The sequence below is a fragment of the Polyodon spathula genome, chromosome 11, assembly GCF_017654505.1.
Source record: "Polyodon spathula isolate WHYD16114869_AA chromosome 11, ASM1765450v1, whole genome shotgun sequence".
In the NCBI taxonomy this organism is placed as follows: Eukaryota; Metazoa; Chordata; class Actinopteri; order Acipenseriformes; family Polyodontidae; genus Polyodon; species Polyodon spathula.
This window is the reverse complement of record NC_054544.1, coordinates 25,700,654-25,724,660: the sequence shown is the minus strand read 5'-3', so window position 1 is coordinate 25,724,660 and position 24,007 is coordinate 25,700,654. Positions and strand designations below refer to the sequence as shown.

Here is a 24,007-nt window from a genome sequence, read left to right as displayed (position 1 = left end):
GCATCAAATTATTATCAAATACCTATTAACAGCCTTGGAAATGTTCAGCTTTCTTCCATGACCAGCCTTGTGTTTTAAATACTTCAGTAATATTTCAAACACCAATTTGATCACAAGAAGTATTATTAATTAATAAATAATAGGATTGATTTAAATTTTTGAATATCCTCAGTACCTCTTTTTTTAAGCAAATGGTTATTACCTCTAATGTTTATTATTTATAAGATGATCGCACATAAAACTATTACATAAATGACTTGACTACATTTAATTACTGGACATTTAATGAACAAAGATTTTTTTTTAAATGTAATTTTACAAGTTGAAGAGCCTGTTCGTCAGTAGATGACTTGCTGCACGAGTTTTTATACAATTCAGTACATTGAGACCCTTTCAGTTCCAACCGGCCACTTCTGAAAAGTTTATAGCACGGTGAAGAAAAGCACGCGATGCTTGGTTTGTGTTAGTTAAGCTCAAAGGCGTTGGAACAGCACCCATAGTTCCAGCACTCCTGCGTATGCTATACAATTAACATGATACAATAACTTTGGTGTATTTTGTATTTTGTCTTGACTCAGTAAACGGTTAAAAACTTAAGCACTATTGATCAGAAAGCCAAACACCAAAAATGTACTGTATGAGGCACATCTCGAAGAATAATAGCCAGCGCCTTCGAATATTATGTTGTGAAAATAACTAATTTTGAACGCAATCACATTTTTAAACGCGCGGGGCTGAACTGAGAACTTCAGAAACCAAAACAACTTAATATCTTGCTTTTAATTTGTAATTCACTCTTACGTTCACCATCTTTTTCTTAGTCCTTTTTCTTAGTTCTTAGTCCTTTTTCTTTTTCTTTTTTTTCTTTCCTTTCCTTTCCTTTCCTTTCACCGTTTAAACATAATTACACAACTTTTTACCGTTTGAACACAGCTGCATCACATTTATGTCATCTGTCTCTTTAGAACTGTTTAATCACTGGCCAGGTGAGTTGCCTATGTCGTAATTAAAGATTATTCATGTCAATGAATGACAATAAAAACAAGGTGAACAGTAAATCACCTACTTTCCCGTTGCAAAATGCAAGCATAAAATCAAGAGTTTAGGAATCCCCGAGTTGTAAACATGTTTTGTTGTTGTTGTGTTTTTTTCATGTGTCGCATTGTGTGTCACCTTTGTAAAAAAAAAAAAAAAAAAAAAAAGGGGGGAGGGGGTGGTGTTCTGAAATTTCTGCATAAAGATATAACTGTCCGTCTCCTTTTCTAAAAATGTCCCTCCTCCACAGAATGGCGTCGGGGTGGGAGGGATCTGTGTGGTTTGCTAGACCGTCGGACCCGGAAATTGCTCTGCTGAAGAAATAATAAAGGTGGTGAGTGGGGCACAGTATTCGTGTTACAGGTACGTTTATAATGGCCAGATTTTTGTTTCTACGTTGAATCGCTAATATCCTATTGCTACTAATAGCGTATATACTGTTTTTGTAGGTCAGGGGTGATTTCACACTGCACACAAGGTTTCATAGAAATAGGCAGGAATTGTGCCACGTTTACATTGGTCCTGTTAAGTATTATTTACATACAATCAAGCCAAATACTGTTATAGCTTTTTCTTAGTTAAACGTTTTCCAAGATTTTGTGGTTTGCTTAAAAATTTGGTAGGAAAAGTACAATGCAATATACCGGTAGTTTCGCTTTGAATAACCTTACCGGTTTCTTGATGTTCGTTTCATTCTGTGTTAATTTATAAAGCTTGTTACTTCCAGCAGCACTGATACTATATTGTATAAACTAGGCCCTTGGGGGGGGGGGGATAGGCTACCGAAAATGTACATTTAACTTAACTTGCTCACTTCCAACTCGCGTGTGTGATTGTGTTTAGGTTAACAAAGACACGACCCATTAGAATTGTGAAGAAGGGCACAGTGTCCGCATTTTCACAAGCGTTAACTCTACCTAACTTGCATCCACGTCCCCGTTATTTGAACAGCATCTTGCTTGTCGGTGCAGTTTGGATAAATGTTCCTGCATTTCTCGAAGCCGGCTTGTGTTGCTTTCATAAAGAGTTCTGTGGTATTAGATTAAACAACAGAGTGAAATGTTTTATTAATGAATATGGTCTCCTTACAGATCTCCTGTACTGCTCTTGTCTTACATGGGTGTAGAGTTACAGCAAGCTTTACCTGACCTCTCCTTCATTACATGATCTAAGTTTCACCACTCCTTACTCTCCTCTAACCCCAAGTTTTCTCTTTCTGCCCTTGTGTCCTTAGTGACCAAAGGATGAACCTGGGACAATGGGAAATGCCCTGTGTATCTGTTCTAGAGGGACCATCACCATTGAGAACAAACGCTACTACTTTATACAGAAACTGGATGAGGGGTAGGAGCTTGGGCTGGGAAGTTTAAACTCTCTTGATTGTGTGCAAGGAGTAAGTCAGTGTGGTCGAGTGCAGGGATCCTGGAGTGCCATTCCATTCCAAGTTTAATAGGAATACTTATAAAAGTACTTTATGATTTGGTCAGAAGTTCAGCATTTTCAATTTAATAAGAGCTGAACTGGATGTGCTGAGGATGACTATCCCTGGTCTAGTGATTTATAATAGAGGACTTGGAGCTTGCAAAATTTAACATGAGGTGATCTAGTGCTTAAAGCTGAAGACTGGGAGTCTGCAGACACTTCCTCTCTGGTCTGGTGGGTAGAGCTAAGAACTCGGAGCTATGAGAGCCATTTTTTTGAGTCATTAATTATGTAGGCCTTAACTGCAGTTTTGAAAGAAGCATGTTATGGCAAAGCTTGTATTGCACTCGTTTTACTTGGAGAATGCTTGTGTCATGTCTCTTCCCAGGGGGTTCAGTTACGTTGACCTGGTGGAGGGGGTGCAGGATGGCAGATTCTACGCTTTGAAGCGGATCTTGTGCCACGACCGGGAGGGACGCAGTGAGGCCCAAAGGGAGGTGGAGATGCATAATCTCATCAGCCACCCCAACGTGCTATCCCTGACTGCTCACACCTTTGTCGACAAGGGGGCCAAGTGCGAGGCCTGGCTACTGCTGCCCTTCATCCGGGTGAGCCACTTTATCTTCTACGTGCTGCTGTTTGATACTCCCCTCCTCTATTCTAAGGTAGTGTTGGCAGAGTCTGTTAACACTGTGGATGCCAAAATAGTTCTAGGACCCTTCTGTAGATTCCTAGGTATTCTTGCAAAAACTTGAGATTTTGGGGTTGCCGGTTCGGGTCCAAGATATTCCACTTCCGACTGGACAGGAATTCCCAGGGGTCAGCGCACAATTGGCTAAGCGCCATCCGGGTGCCTAGGTCAGCCAGGGTGTCCTTGGCTCACCGCACACCAGCGACCCCTATAGACTGACCGGGCCCCTGCGGTCCTGCCTGTAAGCTGCCCAGAGCTGCGTTGTCCTCCGGCGCTGTAGCTCTGAGGTGGCTGCATGGTGGTCCTGCAGAGTGAAAAGAAGTGGATAGCTGACGGGACGTGTGTCCGTTTTTGTTTCTTCACAGTCAGAATGGGGGTGGCAGATGTGAGTTGGGTTGAAATAAAAATAATTAGACATTTCAAATTGGGGAGAAAATAAGAAAAATAACTGGCAATTCCAATTTTTATTTTTTATATTTGTATTTTTTTAGATTTCGCCTGTTTTATTCATATAAACATAACTAAAAAAAAGTAAACATCTATAATTACAAAGTTTCTTTATTTAAAACAAATTAAATCATTCTTCAAATGACGCCAAGCTAGACAATTTTAGACAATGTAAGTGGCTATAAAATACATGTAAAAATGTATAAATGTCGGTTTGTGTATTCGTATTTTTTAAAAACATTTTTTTCTTAATTCAGCAGATTTATTTTGAAATATTAAAGTTTGGTAAACCTTTAAATCTCTGAAACATGTTGGACATTAAAACAAGACATCAGCTCCAATAGTAATATTGTAATATATTTTTAGAAAGACTGAAAAGTGTATACACGTAATGGGATTCTTTACAACCAAAATAACCAGCTACTTTTAGGAGATCCAGCCACAATCAAATAAAACATATTTTCAATACCCAATACTAATTACTTTACTATTTTTTACATTGTTTTGAGCACATGATTCAATTACTTAAATGGTGCTTTATTTTTATTTGCTACATCAAAAACTAAGCCTTAAAAATGCAAACAGTCAGCATCATCATAATAATAAAAGTAACAAAGTTTAAACGTTAAAAAAAAAAGTAAAAAATCTACATAATAGCCGTGCCTTCACTTTCAGTGCTTCATTAACTCAACAGTTGATTTCAGTGTCCAGCTCCCTTGTCATACAGAATTAACTGAAGTAAGCAGATCACATGAAGCCTGTGCACCATCAAACTATTGCCACTGTCCACATTGTATATTTCACTGTATATTTACTCTGCAAGTCGTATTGGGAGCCCACATTGCTTGCCCAGTTCATCTATTATAATTTATTTCCTTGTTAAACTCTGAGGTAAGAACAGTTATTTTAAAACCTTAGCAACAGCAGAAGGACTTCCATGGCTTTTTAGGCTTCAAGCTTAAACCATAACTATTCTTTAGTCTCCAGTGAAAAACATGATCATAGATCGTGCTTCAGATTTGCAGGATCCACCTGCAGAACATCAGTATTTATGTTAGTGCGGACAGTGGCCTCACAAGTTTGCTCTTGGAATTAATAAGTTAGTGAAGTTTTAATAACTGTTTGGTGTGTTTAATGTGCTGCATGCTTCAACGCTGTGCTTCAGGCTCAATAGTATAGGTACTGTGATGAAGTTTGAAAACAGCCTTATAAAAGAGAGAACTGTACAAATAAACCGGATTTACCTTTTAAAGGGCAATCACAGAATTGACAGATATCCAGTGTAGTGCATTTATTCACAAGCTGATAACATTTAACCCTGATGGAGTTGAGATGGAGTTCTGAAACACAGAAATGTGCCAAATAATACGTTTCACACTTGTTGCATTTTTTAATCAGTAAACATAGTATATATTAAATATTTTATGCTGAATTTTGGTTGTTTAACATTACAAAATCATCAATAGAAATTGAAGAGCAAAACTGTGGTTGCCTTGACTTTGCAGAGCTCTGCAGAGATTACATTTCTGTGCTCTTAAAAAACCTTTCCTACATTCTAATCTCTGCACTACAATTTCCCAGGTCTGTGTTCTTCATATGAAAGTGGAGTATGCAATGTAATGCAATTCAGTGTAAAAGACTGTGCTCTCTGTCTGCTTGGGTTGCAGAAGGGCAGCCTGTGGTCAGAGCTGGAGAAGCTGAGAGTCAAGAACAGTGTCATGCCAGAGAGCCGTATTCTGCACATCTTCCAGGGGATCTGCACCGGGCTCCAAGCTATCCATGACAAGGGCTACGCACACAGGTAAGATTTGCACCGGGCTCCCAAGCTTTCCATGACAAGGGCTGCAGACACAGGTAATATCTGCACCGGGCTCCAAGCTATCCATTACAAGGGCTGCAGACACAGGTAGGATCTGCACCGGGCTCCAAGCTATCCATTACAAGGGCTACAGACACAGGTAATATCTGCACCGGGCTCCAAGCTATCCATTACAAGGGCTACAGATGCAGGTAGGATCAGCACCGGGCTCCAAGTTATCCATTACAAGGGCTACAGATGCAGGTAGGATCTGCACCGGGCTCCAAGCTATCCATTACAAGGGCTACAGACACAGGTAATATCTGCACCGGGCTCCAAGGGGCTACAGATGCAGGTAGGATCTGCACCGGGCTCCAAGCTATCCATTACAAGGGTACAGACACAGGTAGGATCTGCAGTTGTTCAGAGTAGTTCTGAGTGCTGTTACTTTAGTACTGTACAGACTGAATGTGCTGCTCTTCCTGTCACAGAGACCTGAAGCCCACGAACATTTTGCTGGACGAAGGTGACCGGCCCTTGCTGATGGATCTGGGATCAATGAACCGAGCGCGCATAGAGGTCAAGGGGTCACGGGAAGCCATGACTGTTCAGGTGAGAGGCAAAGCTGGAGCACTTCAACAAGGAGTGAGGATCAATTGTTTCATACTGTTGGCACTGATTGGTGGATTAGTTGTGAAAGGGGGCAGAATATTTGTAAATGTCTTCGGATTTGGTACACAAAATGTATTCTGTGTTTCCCAAAGTCAAACAGCCGATACAAATGTTGTCTTTTGTTTCACTGCCGCATTGTTTTAACTGCTGTCCATATCACTTAGAGATCATACCATTTTTTTTCACTTTTCGTGATTACAAATCATTTGATCAGAACTATTCCCCTAACATTAAGCTCCCAATGAAGCTGTTTTAGTTTTAAACCGCTTAGTAGTACCTCCTGATTAATTGAATCAACTCTATATTGTAATAAAAAATGGTATCATCTTGGTTTTAATATTATTTGGCACTTATTGCTAAATTATCTAGCTAAATATATAAGCATGTCACAAATTTAACATTTAAAAGCAGTGTGTGTGTGTGTGTGTGTGTGTATATACATCTATCTATGTATATATATGTATGTATCTATATATAGTCACACCCTTAGGGAGTGAACATTTAGCTGATGTGTAAACTTAAATCTTTTTTTTTTTTTTTTTTATCATTTCAACATTTACTTGGAGCCTGGTGCAGATACATCTGAAAAACATTATTCAGCAATTTAAATGTAAAAGAATGAATCTGAAAAACTAAATCTTTTGCCAGCTAAATCTGAAGCTAACATGCAAGCCCACGCCCATTGACGCTTTTGATTTGGCATTGTATGCTGTAGCGTTGCCGTTACACTTCACATTTAAGAATTTGTAAACATTTATGTATTTTGCTAAATCTAGACTTTTTTTGTTAAATCTAAGAAAAAAATACTGGATTTACAAAAAATCTGGGTAAACAGCTTTTAAAACATTTGTGCTTTTATTTTACCCTTGTAGCCATCATTTTGGCTCTGTTCGCTACAGTTTCACTTGCAGTCGCCAATTCAAACATCATTTATCCAGTTTTACAAGTCCTAGAGTGATCATTAACAGCTCATTTGAAAAGTAAGAACTTGGACTAATTAACTGTCATTTATGTATTTGTTTAAATGTTCCATCTTTGCGTCATAGTCACGCCCCCCTTACTGACTCTCTGCGCCCCCACTTTGTGCACCACTGGTCTGTGTTGTTCTGTACATACTGCTGATGTACATCATGGTCCACTCTTTAGTGATACTGATGGCTCTGACTTTGAATTTACTGCCGTGGCACTGGGGGACGGATGTTAGTCACATACTAGTCTGTATCTCTTTAATTCCTGCAGGACTGGGCTGCCCAGAGATGCACCATCTCTTACCGGGCTCCTGAACTCTTCAGTGTGGAGAGTCACTGCATCATCGATGAGCGCACCGATATCTGGGTACGTGCTGCTGTGCTTCTCCCTTATTGAGCTGAACAGGGGTGATGGTCTGACTCTTTCTAACCCCCTCTCTCTTCCGCCTCCCCCAGTCTCTGGGCTGTGTGCTCTACTCCATGATGATGCTGGAGGGCCCCTTCGACTTCATCTTCCAGAAAGGAGACAGTGTGGCTCTGGCTGTGCAGAACACTGTGACTCTGCCCGAATCCTGCAGGTGAGTGTTGGCAAGGCAGGCCGGACACTGTAGCAGCTCATCCATGCAGTGAAAGGATAGCGAATTCTAACTCCTCAGCGAGTACCTTTGTTCATTATGTTGTCGAATTACCACACATGTTTACACCAGTAAGGGGCAAATTCAGTTAACTTCAGTTCAGTACATATAGCTAACAAAATAATTCCAGTGAATCTTATGTATTTCCATCACTTCGTCATTTATGACTTGGCAGTTTTAAATGTTTTATTTTGAGAATATTACAATCTGGAGTCATCTTTATGTACTACTGTCACACATGCTGACACCATGGAACATAATGATGTACTTGTTCATTATACTGCTCTAAATGTGTATTTATAGCCATGATAGGGGACTTGTATGCGCTACTAACATACTTGCTTCACTTGAGACCTGGGAATGCTGATGATTTAGCCTGTATAAACTGATCGATGTCTATGAAATTTAAATATTTCAATTTAACCAGTGTGGTGCATGATAATACACTTGTTTTACCTAGTAGGGGAACTAGGGAAGGAGTGGTTGTTTGTATGATCTTTTAAAAGTATAAAACTGATCTGTACCCAGAATATCCACTTCAGAAAATCTGTTGCTGATCCCAGAGCTCAGTGTATGTCTGTCTCTCACCAGCAGGTACTCTCAGGGACTGCAGAACCTCTTGACCTCCATAATGGTGACGAACCCACAGGAGAGGCCTGACATCTACTGGGTCCTAAACCAGGCCAAGCACCTGCAGCCCACAGACACCGTTCAGGACACCAGCATGGTATGATGCCAGGCCAGGGCATGGGGCTGCTGCAAACGGGACACCTGCAGCCCACAGACACCGTTCAGGACACCAGCATGGTATGATGCCAGGCCAGGCCATGGGGCTGCTGCAAATGGGACACTTTTTAGGGCAGCTGGTAAAACCCTTTCCTGTATCCTCATTATACCATCCTCTTCCCCATAAGTGCTGCTCTTGTTGGGGGTTCAGTAAAAAGCAAGCTTCTGTGGAAGCTGAGAGGTTCACATTTAATTAAAAGGACAAACCCAGGTTTGCTCAGTCATCCAGCAGCACAGCGCCCTCTACAGTAGATGTGCTGAGTGGTGTTGTTCAAACCATGATCTGTTTTGTGCAGAATAGAAGGTTCAAAGCATTTGTCTGTGATTACCAATCCAGGAGCTCTTACCCAGAAGACCTTACACCCCCCCCCCCCCCCCCCCCCCCCTGCAGCACTGGGACTTCTTGGGGAATGAACTTCCACGCTGGTTGGTCAGATTGTCTTCATAGCATCTGCTCTTCAGAAGCCTGCCTAGGAACAAGCATGTCTTATCAATATCTGTGGTTCAACAGTATTTGCTGGTTTCAAACAATATTAAGCAAGCAGTTCTTGCACTTCATGTTTTGTTGGAGACTATTCGGGACTGAAGCAAGTTCACTAGCAGAACAGGATTCTCAATATACTGTGGTATCATTCTCTCTCACTTGGGTTCAGAACCTTGTGCTGTCTATCTTTAACTTGCTGGACCTTGGAAAACCTAGTGACTTAAAGTAGATGGTAGTCAAAGTCAGAACAACCCCCCTTGGTGATCCAGTACACATGCTGCTTCCAGTTGGCATCTGTTATACGTATGTTGGTGAAAAAGGGGTCAGTTTTTATCATTTTTTTTTTTTTTTTTTTTTTAATGCAGGGCATTTTTAAAAAGATTATTTTATAAAATGGTCTGTTTTAGGGCTTCTATTCCATTATGTAGATGTTAACTAGTTCAGGGGTGATTGCAAAGTCAGCTGACCATTGTGTGCACCAGTTTTTATGGAAACAAATAATGAACTGTTGAGCTGCTGTTTGTCCGGTTAAGAAAAGCAGCAGCACCAATTGGCCAGCTCACTACATACAGCGCTACTAACCTTAGTAATAAAATTTTTTTTTTTGATCACAGGAGCCCTGTATTCTGTGTGTGTGTGTGTGTGTATTATTATTATATTTTTTTTGTTCAAGCTGTCTAACTGTAATTAATCTTGATTGTAAACTGAATTCATAGATTTGTGTGTATTTTAGAATTCTGTCGGAATGTAATACTATTTGAATAAGGTAATATATATCAGGGATGTACCTTAAATGTATAGAGGACAAGAATTCAAACCCTCTAATCTCATGTCCTGTTGATTTTTGTTTTCCACACTGTTGGGTATTCTACCAGTTGTGTGGAAAGTGTAGTTTCATCTCCAACCATCATTTTGCATTGAATCACATTTTGTATAATGCTGTGTGTTTGCAAATGTAATGTTTAAGTATTGTGTGGAGAGTGTATTTGTTTGTGTCTTTTAAAGTGAAATATCCACACCATGCACGTCCATTCCCTGAAGGTCTCACAAGTGTAGTTTTGAAAGAAGTGGATGTTTAGGCAAACCTGATTTCATTTAAAAATTCTGGAACTGCACTGGGTTATAGAAATGTGTTTGCAAGCCTTGCTTTCAGATAGCCTTGCACTTGCATGGGCATTTCACCTGTGGAGTGAGACATTGTTCTCACCAGTTCAGTGCACCATTCCTCTCCGTAACCAACCAGCTGCTTCCCCCAGTGACTGACATGTTTTGCAGCCAGTAAGCTGCTTGACCACAAAGACCTAGAATCCCTGAAAGGGAAGGCAAGCAGCCTGAAAGCTTTCCTTTATGGTCAATAGAACTGCACAACAGGTAAGGTTTATGAAAGTATTTGGTTATAGAGTTAAGCATTTCTTCTCAAAGTGATTCATGAAAATCCCAGTCTTGTGTTGTCATCTAATTAGTGCATGTCAAATAATCAACTGACAAAAATTCCAATATTAATTGAAAATAAAATTTGTAAGATAAAACTATCAAAGTGTCCTAATATTCTTTTTAATGAAGGATAATCTGGTTAATACAAAGAGGTGTCCCTCATGAAACCTGGGGCTAGACTTGCAGTCTCTCCTTATTTATATGTGTAAAAATGCTACCAGTCTAAAGAGGCATACAGAAGCACTTTAGCTGCTTTAATAATTTTAAACCAGTAGATGGCAGCATAGCCACCGTGAAGGTCTTCAGAAGGTTCCAAGAACTATTGAAGTGTAAATGTATGATCCCTGATTTGAATATATAAGAAGGTGGGGTTTTTTTGTTTGTGTATGTGTGTGTGTGTTGGTGTTGTATAAGAGGCATCGGTCTCAGTGGGTTTATTCCAGGTTAATGAACGATTAAATGCCCTCATTAGACCAAAAACCGCTTGGTTTAAGTGTAAAAGTTTAGCTTAATTTTGTGGGACTTTTCTTAAAAATGGATTGAACTGAAACGTCTTCAGCCCTGGTTAGGATTGCTGGCTGTCAGATACTGAGATTTAGAAGTACCTGTAGAATGTTCAATGCAAACTGCGGAAAAAAACGTAGAATGGGAATTCTCCAAGAACATGCTATACAATGAGGACATGTGAAAGTGGCTGCCCCAGTTTGATATTCCATATTTAGATTGACTTTTTAAAGACGGGTTGCATGGTGCAGTTACGTTAAAAACAACTTTTACCCTAAAAGGGTTTTTGCCTCTGGTGATAAGATATACTCGTCATATAGTGCCCGCAATCTGCCACCAGAGGGAGACACTTACCATTGAATACGCTTTAAAACAGAAAGCAGCAAACACTACAGAATAAGGAACTGAAGGTTTAGCTCAGAAGTTCATATAGGAGTGACAAAGCGAATCAGTTTCTTATCTTAGAAATAAACTCCAATTATTCACCATAAACGCTAGCAGATAACGAACTGTTTTAGGTCGGACATTTGGTGATGTGGAGAGTTAATAATAAAACATAATATACTTCAAGTACAGCAATACTGCAGTATATTGTTGTAATGGTTAATTAATTAATGTTAACCAAGAGTTATTTTGCACCCGTATTTCTCCCTAATTTGCAATGTTCAATCATGTTTTCCCCTTACTGCTGCTCAGAAGAGTTCAGTGGGCGTCCTCTGATCCCGACACAGAGCCAGCTTCCACTTTTCAGAGATGAAAAATCTCCGCTGATTGGCGGTTTTCCACTTGTATTCCCCGTGGCTATTGCTGTGATCAATGCAAATCCGGCGGGGAAAAAAAATGTTCCCGATATTTATTTTTTTTAAAACTATTAACACATTTGTGACAGTTAGTGAGGTTCGTATACTTTTTTTTTTTTTTTTACATGAAACAAACATAAGATATAATTTCATTAAAGCGGTTATTTTTTCATTACGTACCCCATTGCATTGCTGTCTTAACAAGTTGTTATTTCATTGGTCCACAAAAAGTACTGTGAATTAAACAGGAGGGTGCAGTTCTACAGTTCACATTGAAGAAAACGGCAAAAATAATGAACGAAAGGAAGTTACTGGTAAAAATTAAGATACATATATATTTGTTTTCTGTTTCACTTGTGCAGCGAGCAGGAGCAAAGGTAGGGGGTTTGATCTTGAACGTTGTTGGCAAAGCCTGTAAACCCCTACTCTCCTGGAGTAATCCATACATTAGACGTGTATCTCACCTTCAAATCGTTAGCACCTTTTATTATACATGCTTTTCTGTTAAAAAAAAATATATATATACTGACGGTACGCTTGCATCTTATACAACAATAACTATGTCCACACTTTTTTTTTACTGGTCCGCATGTGTACCTGCGTACCAGTTATGTGAACTCTTGATTAAGGATCAAGAGGGTGAAAGGCGTTGAAAAGCCATATTCTCTGCAGAAAAGATGTAAACAATAAATACTCGTCGCAGTAACTACAGCCTGCCGTCTGCATTTTCTTTGTGACCTGATGTTCATTGAGACAAACCTGGCGATCCAGCGAATTATAAAATACACCCCATGTTTAATCAAGCATCTTTTGAAAAACAAGAAGTTGCCAGACACTTGATTCCCATAGAAGACGGAGTGAAAAATCAAAAGGTAGTTTTAAACTTTATTAACAGAATTTACACGGATCCTTTTTAAGTTTTAAACTTTTTTTGATTATTAAGCTTACCTGTCATAAGCAGTTAGTGTTTGTTTTTATTAGCACAATATTTTCTTACATTTTTTTTCCCCATGGTAACATAAAATGAAGCAGAAAATGTCAACCTTGTGCTTAAAATAAACATTTAAAATATGAAATGCTTAGTATTACAAATAAGCCCAAACTAGTGGCCCTCAAGTTGAAGAGCTCCTGCTTTGTGTGCCTGCACTGAAAAGTATTTTGTGTGGCTTCATTTATAGGTTCAGTGTTTATTAGGCTTCCAAGCTGGTTTGTGAAACCTAATGTTATTGTAAAGATTAGAATTCGATTTTTTAAATTGTCGGTTTTCCTCCCAAAACTTTAAACTGCTTCTGTTCGCACGCGGTGTAACCAATCAACATGAAACGTGGCAGGTATCATCCCGTGTAGATTACAGTTCAGATGAAAAAAAAAAATGAGTAAACCAAGTGTAAAACTAGCTTATAACTCCTTACAAAATGCAGAGAAGTTAATGGTTACTATGTAAGGAAACCATATGTGCTCTATACAAAAATGACCTTGCCTGCAACCTTTGACCTCTTCTTAAGTTAAAATGTAAAACTAGTTTATAATTCCTTACAGAGTGTATATCAGTTACTATAGAACACAGATAGGAGCCCATATACGCTCTATCCAAACATCACCTTGTCTGTGACCTTTCACCTTGCTATGGTCAACTATAAAACTAGCTTATAACTCCTTACAGTGCACATAGGGTTATGGTTACTATACACATTCAAATTACCTTGATTGTGACCTTTGACCTCTTAAGGTTAAATGTAAAATTATAACTCCTTACAGTGTGTAGGTAGGGTCGTGGTTACTATGGTGTTTAAAGTCATAAAGCATCGTGAGATAATGAACTAATGCAGTATTTTGAGTCGAAACTGCTCCATAAAACTGGTCTGTTGCTGACACTTGTGCTGCAGTGCTACAGCTTGCCAAAATATCCAACTGGTACTGAGCGTGGAAGCCATAAAACTGCCTGGCGGTTCTAGTCTGTTATTGTTATTAAAGCTAAAAAAACAGGAGGTAAAGGAAGGTGCCAAAGAAACAGAAATTAACAAGAACAATTGAAAGTGGACAGAGTTCTTTTTCTACCTTTTAACAATAAAAGGCAGTGACTTTCTGATGTAAACAAGTTGCATTTGAGGTCCAAAGGAAAAAGAACATTAAAAGAAAAGCCATGCTGTACAGCATTTATTTCAGCCCTTGTGCACAGTTAAGAAAAAGATTTCACTTGAAACTATATATTTTACCTCAACTTTATTTCACTGGATATTTGCATCAAGTTTCACAGACCCTATTTTACCATCCCGACTTGTCCAAAAAATAAAATAAAAAAATTACCTGATTTGGCTTGGTAGGTGCTGCTTTGTTCACTCTCAAGTATTGATACCTCTGGGCTTGTGAAACCAGCAGTTAGTTAATTTATTATTTGGTATACATTCTAATTTCGGGTGTAATCTGAATCTTAACTTCATTCAATTTGAATTCCTGAGCAAAAAATCCAAATGGCAGATTCCTACCACTTTTCAGCTGTATTTATTTATTTTTACTTCTCACTTTCATCTCTGTCTTTTACATCCAGGAACACGAGAGCAGATGTCAGTGAGCTAACTACCTTTGGAGGACCAGCCCTGCAGATGTCCGCTCTGAGCTCACTGGGTGCCTGGCTGGCACAGTTTGCTGTAGTGCGATGAAGAGAAGCAGTTCCTGCCGATTTTGCCTCCCTAACCCACAGAGCCAATGCAACACTCCTTTCTGAATCTCCAAACACATACATGTTTGTGTAACAATATAAAAGTACAGTAACATTTTTATTGTTGTAAAAAGCTGGTAGTTCTGTGAAAGACATGCTTCAATATCAATTTTAAGGCAAAACAACTCCTTTGTGAATGACCACATCTGATAACATGAAAACTCAGAAACAACCAGCTCCTGAAATAAGATTGAATCGTGACCGTGATCTATAACTTCATATTGCTTCAAGCTGTCGTAGAGAGTGATTTACCGATACAGTTTTCAGTGAAGGAGGAAGCCTATCCCCACTACTAAACATGAAACGCAATAAGACAAACTGCTTTAAGTTTTTCTCAATGTCTTAAGTGTTAGTCATTTCATTTGATGCTTATTTTACTTTTACTATTACTATGTATTATAGTTATGGATAACTGTGGGAAACAGAAACTGAACTGTGCGTTAGGCCTGCTGTCTATCTGATAACAGAGTGCACAAGGTTATGGAAAAATGTGTAACAGGCAACACTGAACAGTAAAGTGACAAACGGTTTCTACTTTGTCCTTGAATAAAAACTCTACTAGTTTGGAACAGAAAGGCAGACATGTGCTAAAGTCTGCTTGATTATATTTTAATTCTCAATTTAAACTCTCTTTCATCTTGTTCTTGGCATTGGTTCAGTTGCAGAATTATGACAGTAAATATAAATATAATAAACGAACAATGGCAGTAAAATGCAATGCAAATTAGTATTGCACGACTAGCTAATGTGTGACCAATCATAATCCAGCCTGGATCTGGTTCAGTAATAAACTGCTGATTTAATTCAAATGAGAACAGCCGTCCTTGATAGCGGGATGTTTCAAAGGTGCTCTCCTAAAACAAATATTGTTTGGTTGCATTTTAATTCAGGCTTTAGTGTCCTTTTATAGGACTATTACAGTGCACCATAAACTTTATTTATGGATTTTATGCCCACAAATATTGACACCTAAAGTTATCTTGAAAGGTTTTGTAAGGTTTTAAAATCACCTTATTTTATTATCTGCAGTACCATTTCCCTGTGGCACCATTGTTCCGTACTTGTACTTTACATTCGATCACTTTGAAAATTCTCACAGATACAACATTATAGACATGGGCCTTTATTGTTTTTACCATTTTTTTTTTATTTTATCTTTTTTTAAAAATTGAACATTTGATGGGTTTAACAAAAGCTATATTTTTACCACTTTAGGCAAGCGGCCTGTTTAATGAACTGTAGTACTCACTAGCCCCCATTTTTAACAATGTTGTTAGTATTTACTGTTGCAACAGCCCCAGTTAGCCCCCTTTTTTAAATAACTTGGTCCATTTTGTAGATATCACATATGGCAGCTGTCCTTTGAGTGGAATTACTTTTCCTATCTAGTCCACAGTTTTGAGGAGAGTTATTTTTCCTAGTCATTGAGTACCATGTGTTTTGCCTGCAATGCATCAAAGGAAATGTGTGCACTAGATGGTGCTGTGTATGATCACTTTACAGCTGCTTTGTTTCATCTAGGCTTTCTACTTGTCCGTTGTGGCTCCATAAGGAATAAAGCAGTAAAACAGAAAAGTAGTTACTGAACTGAACTCCTAGTCCTGAAGTCCGCTCCAAACACCTAGGTCACATTAAAAGCTCCAAAAAACATTTTAGAAGCACTCAGAATTATTGCAATGCATTAAAATATTATTTAGGCTTCTGATTTTTGGCGTTTGACTTTTCTACTCTCCTTTAAGAACCCAATTGGTCCCTGTTAAGCCATTTGTGTATCTCAATCACAACTGAGACATGTGTTCATAGTCAAAATTGATTTCATTCCAGAGTTTTTTTTTTCTGTGAAACAACTAAATTGGCTTTTAAGTCAGCCAAGCCTTCATTTTTCATTTAGAAGCAGAATGTAGAAATGAGATTGCAACATATTAATAAGTGATTCATGTTTATTAAAGCTATAATGAAAAATAAAGTATTTTATGCTGGACACACTGTTAGATTTGTTAAGCGTAACTGTATTTACATTAATTAAGATTAATTGCTTCTGCTTTTAAATGAAAAAAAAACAAGACTTATGATTTAAAAGCCCATTTAGCTGTTTCACAGAACAAAAAACATCTGCACCTGTGTCATAGACGAAAGGAGGGACTTGCATGAACACAACTAGTGATGAACCGTTTACTTACGTTTACTTTTAGGTTACTTACTGTAACTCTGGTTCCCTGAAAAAGAAATAACAACCATTATGAGTTGGTAAATGACCCTCGTGTCACATGACTTGAGCACATATTTAAAAAGCTGTCCGATAGGCCCGGTGTGGAGGACAAAATCCAAAGTGGACGAGGTTGGAAACAGCAGCCACTGCTTCTCAGCCACCAAAAAAAACACACAGCTGTGTGATTTAGACTGAAAAAAAGAACTACCGTCGCATCCAAAGGAAGGGGCAAGCCAGCTTCAGAAGAGGAATAGCGAGGTACTTTTTAATTTTAATTTTAATTTTTTACCAAAAACAGTCTCTGAAGAGAAAGAGATTCTCAGGAAAACGGAGCAAGTGAAAACACGTGTGACATAACATCTTGTTCCAGAATGCAACAGTCACGTGATCACACTGGGCCTATCAGGCAGCTTTTTAAATATGTGCGCAGGTCATGTGACACAAGGGTAATTTCCCAACTCATAATGGTTGACATTTCGAGATTGAAAGGGAACCAATGATCCTTGTGAACCCAGTCAGATGAACCAGCGTAAGACATAAAAGAACCTCAACTGGCACAAGCCTGGAGTTAAACAGTGAAGAGCTTCTGAGAAAACAGCGTGGGACACAGTTAGGGATGAAATGATAGTAAATTTCCATGATACAAACAGTTGAGAGCCCACTCTTTCACGATACACCGATTATCACAATAATAGCAGTTGTTTTCAATTAATTTTTTATGAATAAAAGAAAAAAATAAGAAGTTGTCTTTTTCACTGTGGGCTATTGTCAGCAACACAAGGAAGATACAGACTTTAAAAAAAGCAAGATTCTAGCAAGAATGAAAACTTTCAAGCACACAGGTGGAAGAAAAATAATCTTAATGAAATTGTCTTTATATTACCATCATTAATAGTGGCAAAAAAATAATACCTTTAAGTCTGTCAAAATGGGCGTGCAAGCTTTTTTCCTCCTGCTTTATTTCTACATTTTATTTATTTAAATGTACTTAGAAACAGTATATAATTACAAAATATGAAACATCTGTATTTCTTTGAGTACATTTAAAGTACTTGCTTTACACATATACCGCTAACTATTCTCAATTTTTTTTATCAAAGTCTGCAAAATAAATTATTTTGTACTATACAACCTGTAAGTATGGAATAGAACAGTATGGGCATGATGTTCTTTATGCATATTCATTTTTTTATACCCTTTTTGTCGTTATTTAATTTATAATTAAAGAAAATACATTTTAATACAGTTATCAACATTACCCGAGGTAGCCTGTTTTCCTGGTGGGATAATAGCCTACAACGTGTACATTTTAATTGACATATTGCAATTATATACTGATAGTTGAGGGAGGACAGTATAGGGAGGGCTACGCACTCGGGGTGGGGGTGGGGGGAGTATGTTATTAAAGTGACCTTGCTTGTTGACTGCCGACGTTTTTTAACTCCACCGAGTGCTAAGTACAGAAGGGCATTTTCCTGCTGTGTTGCTGTGCTTTTACCACATTCTGCAGATTATCCTATGGTACTGTATTTCCCCACTATATATATTTTTTTTGTAGTGAAAGTACATGGGTCATTCTACAAATGTGGTGGCTTTTGGATCTGAAAATTTCTTGGAAATGAAACTCACAGTTCATTAAGAAAAAGTTGTGTAATGCATTTGTGAACAGCTTATCTTTCTTATACAACTAATTTTAGAGCTTAATGAATTGCAGTTATTTTAATATTTTTCATCAAATATTGGTTAAGAAGCTCTTGTCAGTGGTGTTACTCATGCCTAAAATGCAAATATTGGTTAACCACAATCTTATTTATTTATTTTTTTTGCTCAACGTGTTTAAGAAAGGAATGTCTTCTAACAATTCTAAAATAAGACTTTTATATATATATATATATATTTTTTTTTTAAAGTGTAAAATGGCATTGCATGCTATTTAGCGATTTGAGCTGGCCCACTTTTCCTCCTAACTTAAACAATAATTGAATATGTTTTATCAAACTTGCATAACTATGTCCTTAACATGTTGTCTTTCAAATAATGTTACAAGTAGGCATGTTGAAATGATGAATATTTAGGTTGTGGCCTCTTGTTACCAGAACATCAGTCCACCGTGCAGTAACACCAATAACATTAATTGCAAATGGGGTGGGTTAGTGTAACAAAACTTCACGTTGGAATCAAAATGTATGTAACACTGTATTATAGTTGTAATAAAAAACTAGGGGGGGGGTAGGGGGGTGGTGGGGGTAGGGGTTGTTACATCTAATACTGTTGATTTTTTTAAAACATTGTTATATCAACAAACTATTAATTTATGAACTTAATATATCAAATTTTGAAAGTGGACATTAGTTTACAATACATTGAAAATTATCAATTAAGATGTTTTATTCTAACAATGTAATTGTTTAAAATATTTTGAATACATTTTCTAAAGGAACAACTGTGCTAAAACATGTAAACATAGACTAATCATTGTCTTAAAACTTGTAAGTAAAATACAATTGAACAATATAACCTTAGGAGATTTATAACTGACCTTGATGTACTGGTGACATCCTCAGAAGTTGAATGGGCAGGGGGTGATAAGAAGTGGTTATGATATTGCAATACAGTAATGCTAATATGTACTTTTTATGTTGAACATGTGTTTAGGAGCTGGATAATGTCTAAAAAAGACACACATAGTCAATGGTGTTACCAGCAAGACCAGTAACATCACTGACAAATTTGAGGAATGAGAAATTTTCCAAGATGGAGACCATAGCCTCCCAGAAAAAGAGTTAATCAACCCTTTATGTACCAGTTAAGAATTACGTGTATTTGATATTTTTGTTGAAATTTAAATTTTCCCAGCAATAAAGGGAGGTAACACCACTGATGCTTTAAAGTGTGACACACAAAATAACCAAATATTTCATCAAATTAATGGAAAAGTGCAATGGTGTGCTCACTCACCAGGAGCTCATCGCACAAACCCCGCCTCCAATAACCTTTTGCAACAGGAAGGACTTTTTGAGGCCTTTATGTCATTTTAATGGAGAGTTTTCATTGTGTAACTCCACTGATGTTAAATTGAGTAACAAATTTTAATTAAACATATTTAAATAACTACTACTTCTCCACATATCTAAACACACTTGTTTACAACCAAGCTTTAAAAACTATCAAAATATATAATTTTTTTACACTAGAAAAATGTCATAACACCTCTGCTCATAATATGAGTGACGGCCAATTTTCATGCTCTCATGGATTTTGAAATGTAAAATAAATTAAACTTTTGCTGCTAAAATAGTGGAAATAATTAAACTACGTATTTTGGTATTATGTGATTATTTGCCATTTTAATCTGAATTGAATTACTGTAAAAAGGTGAGTGACAGCATTTGCCACTGCATTTGTAGAATGACACACATACTAGGGCTGTCAGTTAAGCCTCAAAATAGCAATCTATTAATTGGGCACACAAAATCTAACTGTTCAAGTAAATATTCATGATAGCACCATACATTTTCAGTGCATTCCATTACCTGTGACGTTGTTATTTTAATATCATTGCAGTTAAGTAAAAGCTTGTACACAACTGAATGCGAGGGGTAATTATGCCTTGGTAGCGTCAAGAGGGAAAAAACCAAAAAAAACCACACAGCATTTTCAACAAGTCTAGCAAATTTATAACATACTACAGGTGTTAAACTAAAATATGTACTCCAAGCAGATTACAGTACTTTGGAATGTAAGCTGTATAAACTAGACACGAGTTTACAAAAAACTTTTTTTTTTTTTTTAATTCAGCGACAGCATCAGCATCATGCATTGCATCTTGTTAATACTGTATCACTTAACCTTCACTATCTGTGAAACACAATGCGGAAATCCCAACCTAAAACATAAAATAATAATAATAAATAATAATAATAATAATAATAATAATAATAATAATAATAATAATAATAATAATATATTATTTACTTACCACAAATTGCATACCCTCTAGTTGATCCTTACTCCAAAATTGCATTTAACATCACTGATCATTTATTTATTTTGAACGTTATTGAATATTGTTAAATATTCATTATATAACAGTTAATTTGGAAACTCCAAAGTAGTGCAAACTACACAGTATTTTTTCAATTTACAGGAAGTTAAATATAAGCCTGTCGTCCTGCTCTGGATACAAGGGTGCGGAGTTTTTGGTTTTGTTTTGATTTCTTTTGCACAGTGAATACACAGAGGGGCATACTAACAAAGAATTTTCAGAACTGATTAGCTGGTAGGATGGAACCAGCAAATCAGATACTAGTTAACATGAGCAGGAAAAGAAGCTAACTATGCACGTTACAAAAATGTAATTATTGACTTGATTATCCATTATTTATAATCATGTATATAATGAGGAATGGAATTGATCTAAAAATAGATTTTTGATTTAATCGTAGCAGCCCTGGTACACACCAATGATTTTACCCTTATTTGGAGAGAAAAGCATCAGTCCTGCTTCCAGTCACGTTTAGTGAGTATGTGATCATCGTTTTCTCAAAAAATTGTTTCATCCCTAGACACAGTAAACACGGATCTCTGTTTTGCTTTGGAAAGGTTAGGTGGAAGAACAGTTGAAAATAAGCTGGATTGATTGATACATATACACACGGAAGCGAGAGGTTTGGAGTTGAAAAAAGAAAGGAGAAAGTACAAACTACTCCTGTAAAGTCTAGACGGTAACAGGAGACTGAACGCTTAGTTAGAGAAAAGAGAGTAAGGCAGCACCTGTGTTGAAAACTGGAAGAAAGTGAGCGGCAAAGGAAGTTGTGGAAGATGCAAAGGCTGCCCTTCGTATTAGTGATATCATGGGGCAAGTACAGCATGCAAGAGAAGGCCTTGTTCTCAATTCACCTCCTACATGGCACAAAGCAGCCCTAGCTCAACACAGGAAGCTGGTGTCAACAAGGTGCAAAAGCAGGAAGAGAGGATGAGGTGCGTAAAGAAAGTTTCCCAGGCCAAGCACAGAGAATGGACGAGATGGGAGAGTGTTGAACGACATAAGATTGGCTGGCGAGATCTATGGACAATGGAACAGAGCAGGATCAGTTTCCTCATCAGGTCAACATATGATGTTCTCCCATCACCACAGAACCTTAATCTATGGGTAGGAGAGGATCCATGGTGTCCTTTGTGTTCATTGCCAGCTACATTAAGACACATTTTGACAGGATGTAAGGTGGGTCTTAGCGAAGGACGGTTTACTTGGCGTCATAACCAGGTGCTGCGATGTTTGGCCTTAGCATTGGAAGACAAGCGCAGCATGATCAACAGGTTGCCACCAATGCCAGCAATATATGACACATGAAGAACAACATTTCTCCATCCAGGTGAGCAGCCTCCAAGAAAAGGTATTAAAACCAAAACTCATCTAGGACAACTGCAAGCTACTAGAGACTGGACAATGCTGCAAGATGTTGGACAATGGCTTATTTTCCCACCTGAGATTGCACCCACTAATCTTTAACCTAATATTGTCTTCTGGTCTGGATCAGCACACTTTTCTCACCTGATAGAATTAACAGTGCCATGGGAAGATGCTGTGGATGAGGGGTATGACAGGAAGAAACTTTGGTAGGCTCAACTAGCTGCTGAAGCGGTACAGCGAGGATGGAGAGTCCAGGTTTACCCAGTGGAGGTGGGTTGTCGAGGATTTGTGGCACACTCCACAACCGTTTCTCAGAGACATCGGATTCAGTGGTCAAGAGTTGCAACACATGCTGAAGAACTTATCTGGCAGCAGAGAGGAGCAGCAACTGGCTATAGTTGAGGCAAAAACATTCTGGGTCGGGACGTCAAGCATAGCAGAAAAAAAGCAATGTCAATGTAAAGGAAAGTAAGCAAGCTGGGCTTAGCTGAGTCGGGGGTGGAGGGGTGGGTGGTGGTGCTGGAACGCCAGAAACACCGTTGAGCCCTCTTAAGGTGTCGTGGGCTAGTTGACGAAACACCAAGGGTGGAAGGTACTCACTTGAAGACCCCAGAGAAATACCCTACTCAGCTCAGTCCATGTTACAAAGGCTGCAGTGACGTGGATCCCTGGAGCCAGCATTACGCTTCAGCCATCAACACCAGGCAGAAGGAAAACAGAAAGCAAAGTGTAATAAAAGAGAGTGTTATAGGGTAAAGCATAGATAAGAACTGCAAATCAAATTTAAAAGCATGGCAAATTGTGAAACTATTGTAAATGCATAATCTAACCATGGGAGAAGAAAGGGAAAACATACAGCTTACAGTGGTAAAGATTTTTAAGGGTACAAATCATAAAGATAAATTAAAGAAAAAACTTTGCCCAAGATTACAAAGCTTTTTAGAAAACCCATTGATCCCGTAAAACCTTAAAGTGTAAAGATACTGCGAAGGAAAACCATTACAGTCTTCTTGAAGGAATTTCTGTTTATGCATGTGTTACAGGACAGAGGCTGGAGCTCATTTGCATTCGTGGCTGTAATGATTTTAACCTCATCTCACCAACAGGGACAGAATCTGTAACGGCAACGCATCACACAACACAACTCTGCCCAGTACACATGGCTATGAAACAGTTTTGCACAGCTGTTTTTGTCTTGATTTATTGTCTCTGGGATGGTGTAGGTCACAATGACGTCGTACCTCACTCCAGGTCCAAATGAATCTCCAAATGAGCCCCTGTGTGTAACTCCCACAGGGCTACCAATAAACTGCAGGTGATTCATGCACCTGAATAAATTAGGCTTTAATTAACATTCTTCTAATCAGAGTCCCGACTTTACATACAGGAATCAGATTCATTACAAGAGATCAGCGTTTATAAGGGTCACAAGGTGACAAAGTACAAATTATAAAATTGCTTATATATATATATATATATATATATATATATATATATATATATATATATATATATATATATATGTGTGTGTGTGTGTGTGTGTGTGTTTTCAATTACGATTTTTGCACCAAAGATTATTATTAACCATGTGACACGTTTGTTTTATGTATCGAACACTGTTGTATTATTTTTATGGACATTTTTACTTGTTGGCACTTTGTTTAATTAGGTAACCTTTTCTAGGGTCACGATTTTGTATTTTTTTAAACTATCGAGGTATTTCTTACATACCTGTATGGTATTTTAATTATCGCATTGTTAATTCCTCTTGTAGAGATTGGAGGAGACACAAGTGCCCCACCTGCTCTACCTTTAAGTAATAGACACATAGCATAAAACGAGAGGAACGCAAAGACCAAGCACAGAGAAAGAGCAAACACGGAGAAGAGAGCAAGCAGAGGAAAGCAAAGCCGAAAAAGAAATGAGAGAGATGTAGAGCACTGAAAGAGAGAGGAGGACAATCGAAATGACTGACAGTAGCGCGGACGTA

At 38.0% G+C, this 24,007-nt stretch overlaps 1 protein-coding gene across 3 annotated transcripts; it reads left to right on the top strand.

The window, feature by feature from the left end:
- Window positions 1–1,310: 1,310 nt before the first annotated feature.
- Window positions 1,311–10,470, top strand: stk16 (serine/threonine kinase 16). 3 transcript variants are annotated; one of them, XM_041264794.1, is made up of 9 exons: window positions 1,311–1,398; window positions 2,270–2,379; window positions 2,846–3,065; window positions 5,263–5,396; window positions 5,885–6,005; window positions 7,305–7,400; window positions 7,490–7,611; window positions 8,260–8,407; window positions 8,488–10,470. In XM_041264794.1, the coding sequence occupies exons 2-8, from the start codon at window positions 2,294–2,296 to the stop codon at window positions 8,399–8,401; spliced, it is 921 nt and encodes a 306-aa protein (XP_041120728.1). In that variant the 5' UTR covers window positions 1,311–1,398; window positions 2,270–2,293; the 3' UTR covers window positions 8,402–8,407; window positions 8,488–10,470. The 3 variants fall into 3 exon arrangements, with proteins under 3 accessions (XP_041120728.1, XP_041120729.1, XP_041120727.1); XM_041264795.1 differs by having other exon boundaries at window positions 8,263–10,470; XM_041264793.1 differs by having other exon boundaries at window positions 8,260–10,470.
- Window positions 10,471–24,007: the final 13,537 nt, after the last annotated feature.

Excerpts from the sequence above, each read along its gene's own strand:
- stk16 (XM_041264794.1), top strand. The coding sequence starts at position 2,294 with ATGGGAAATGCCCTGTGTATCTGTTCTAGAGGGACCATCACCATTGAG. Across the intron at positions 2,380-2,845 it reads ATACAGAAACTGGATGAGGG|GGGGTTCAGTTACGTTGACC; the intron begins GTAGGAGCTTGG and ends GTCTCTTCCCAG. Across the intron at positions 3,066-5,262 it reads TACTGCTGCCCTTCATCCGG|AAGGGCAGCCTGTGGTCAGA; the intron begins GTGAGCCACTTT and ends CTTGGGTTGCAG.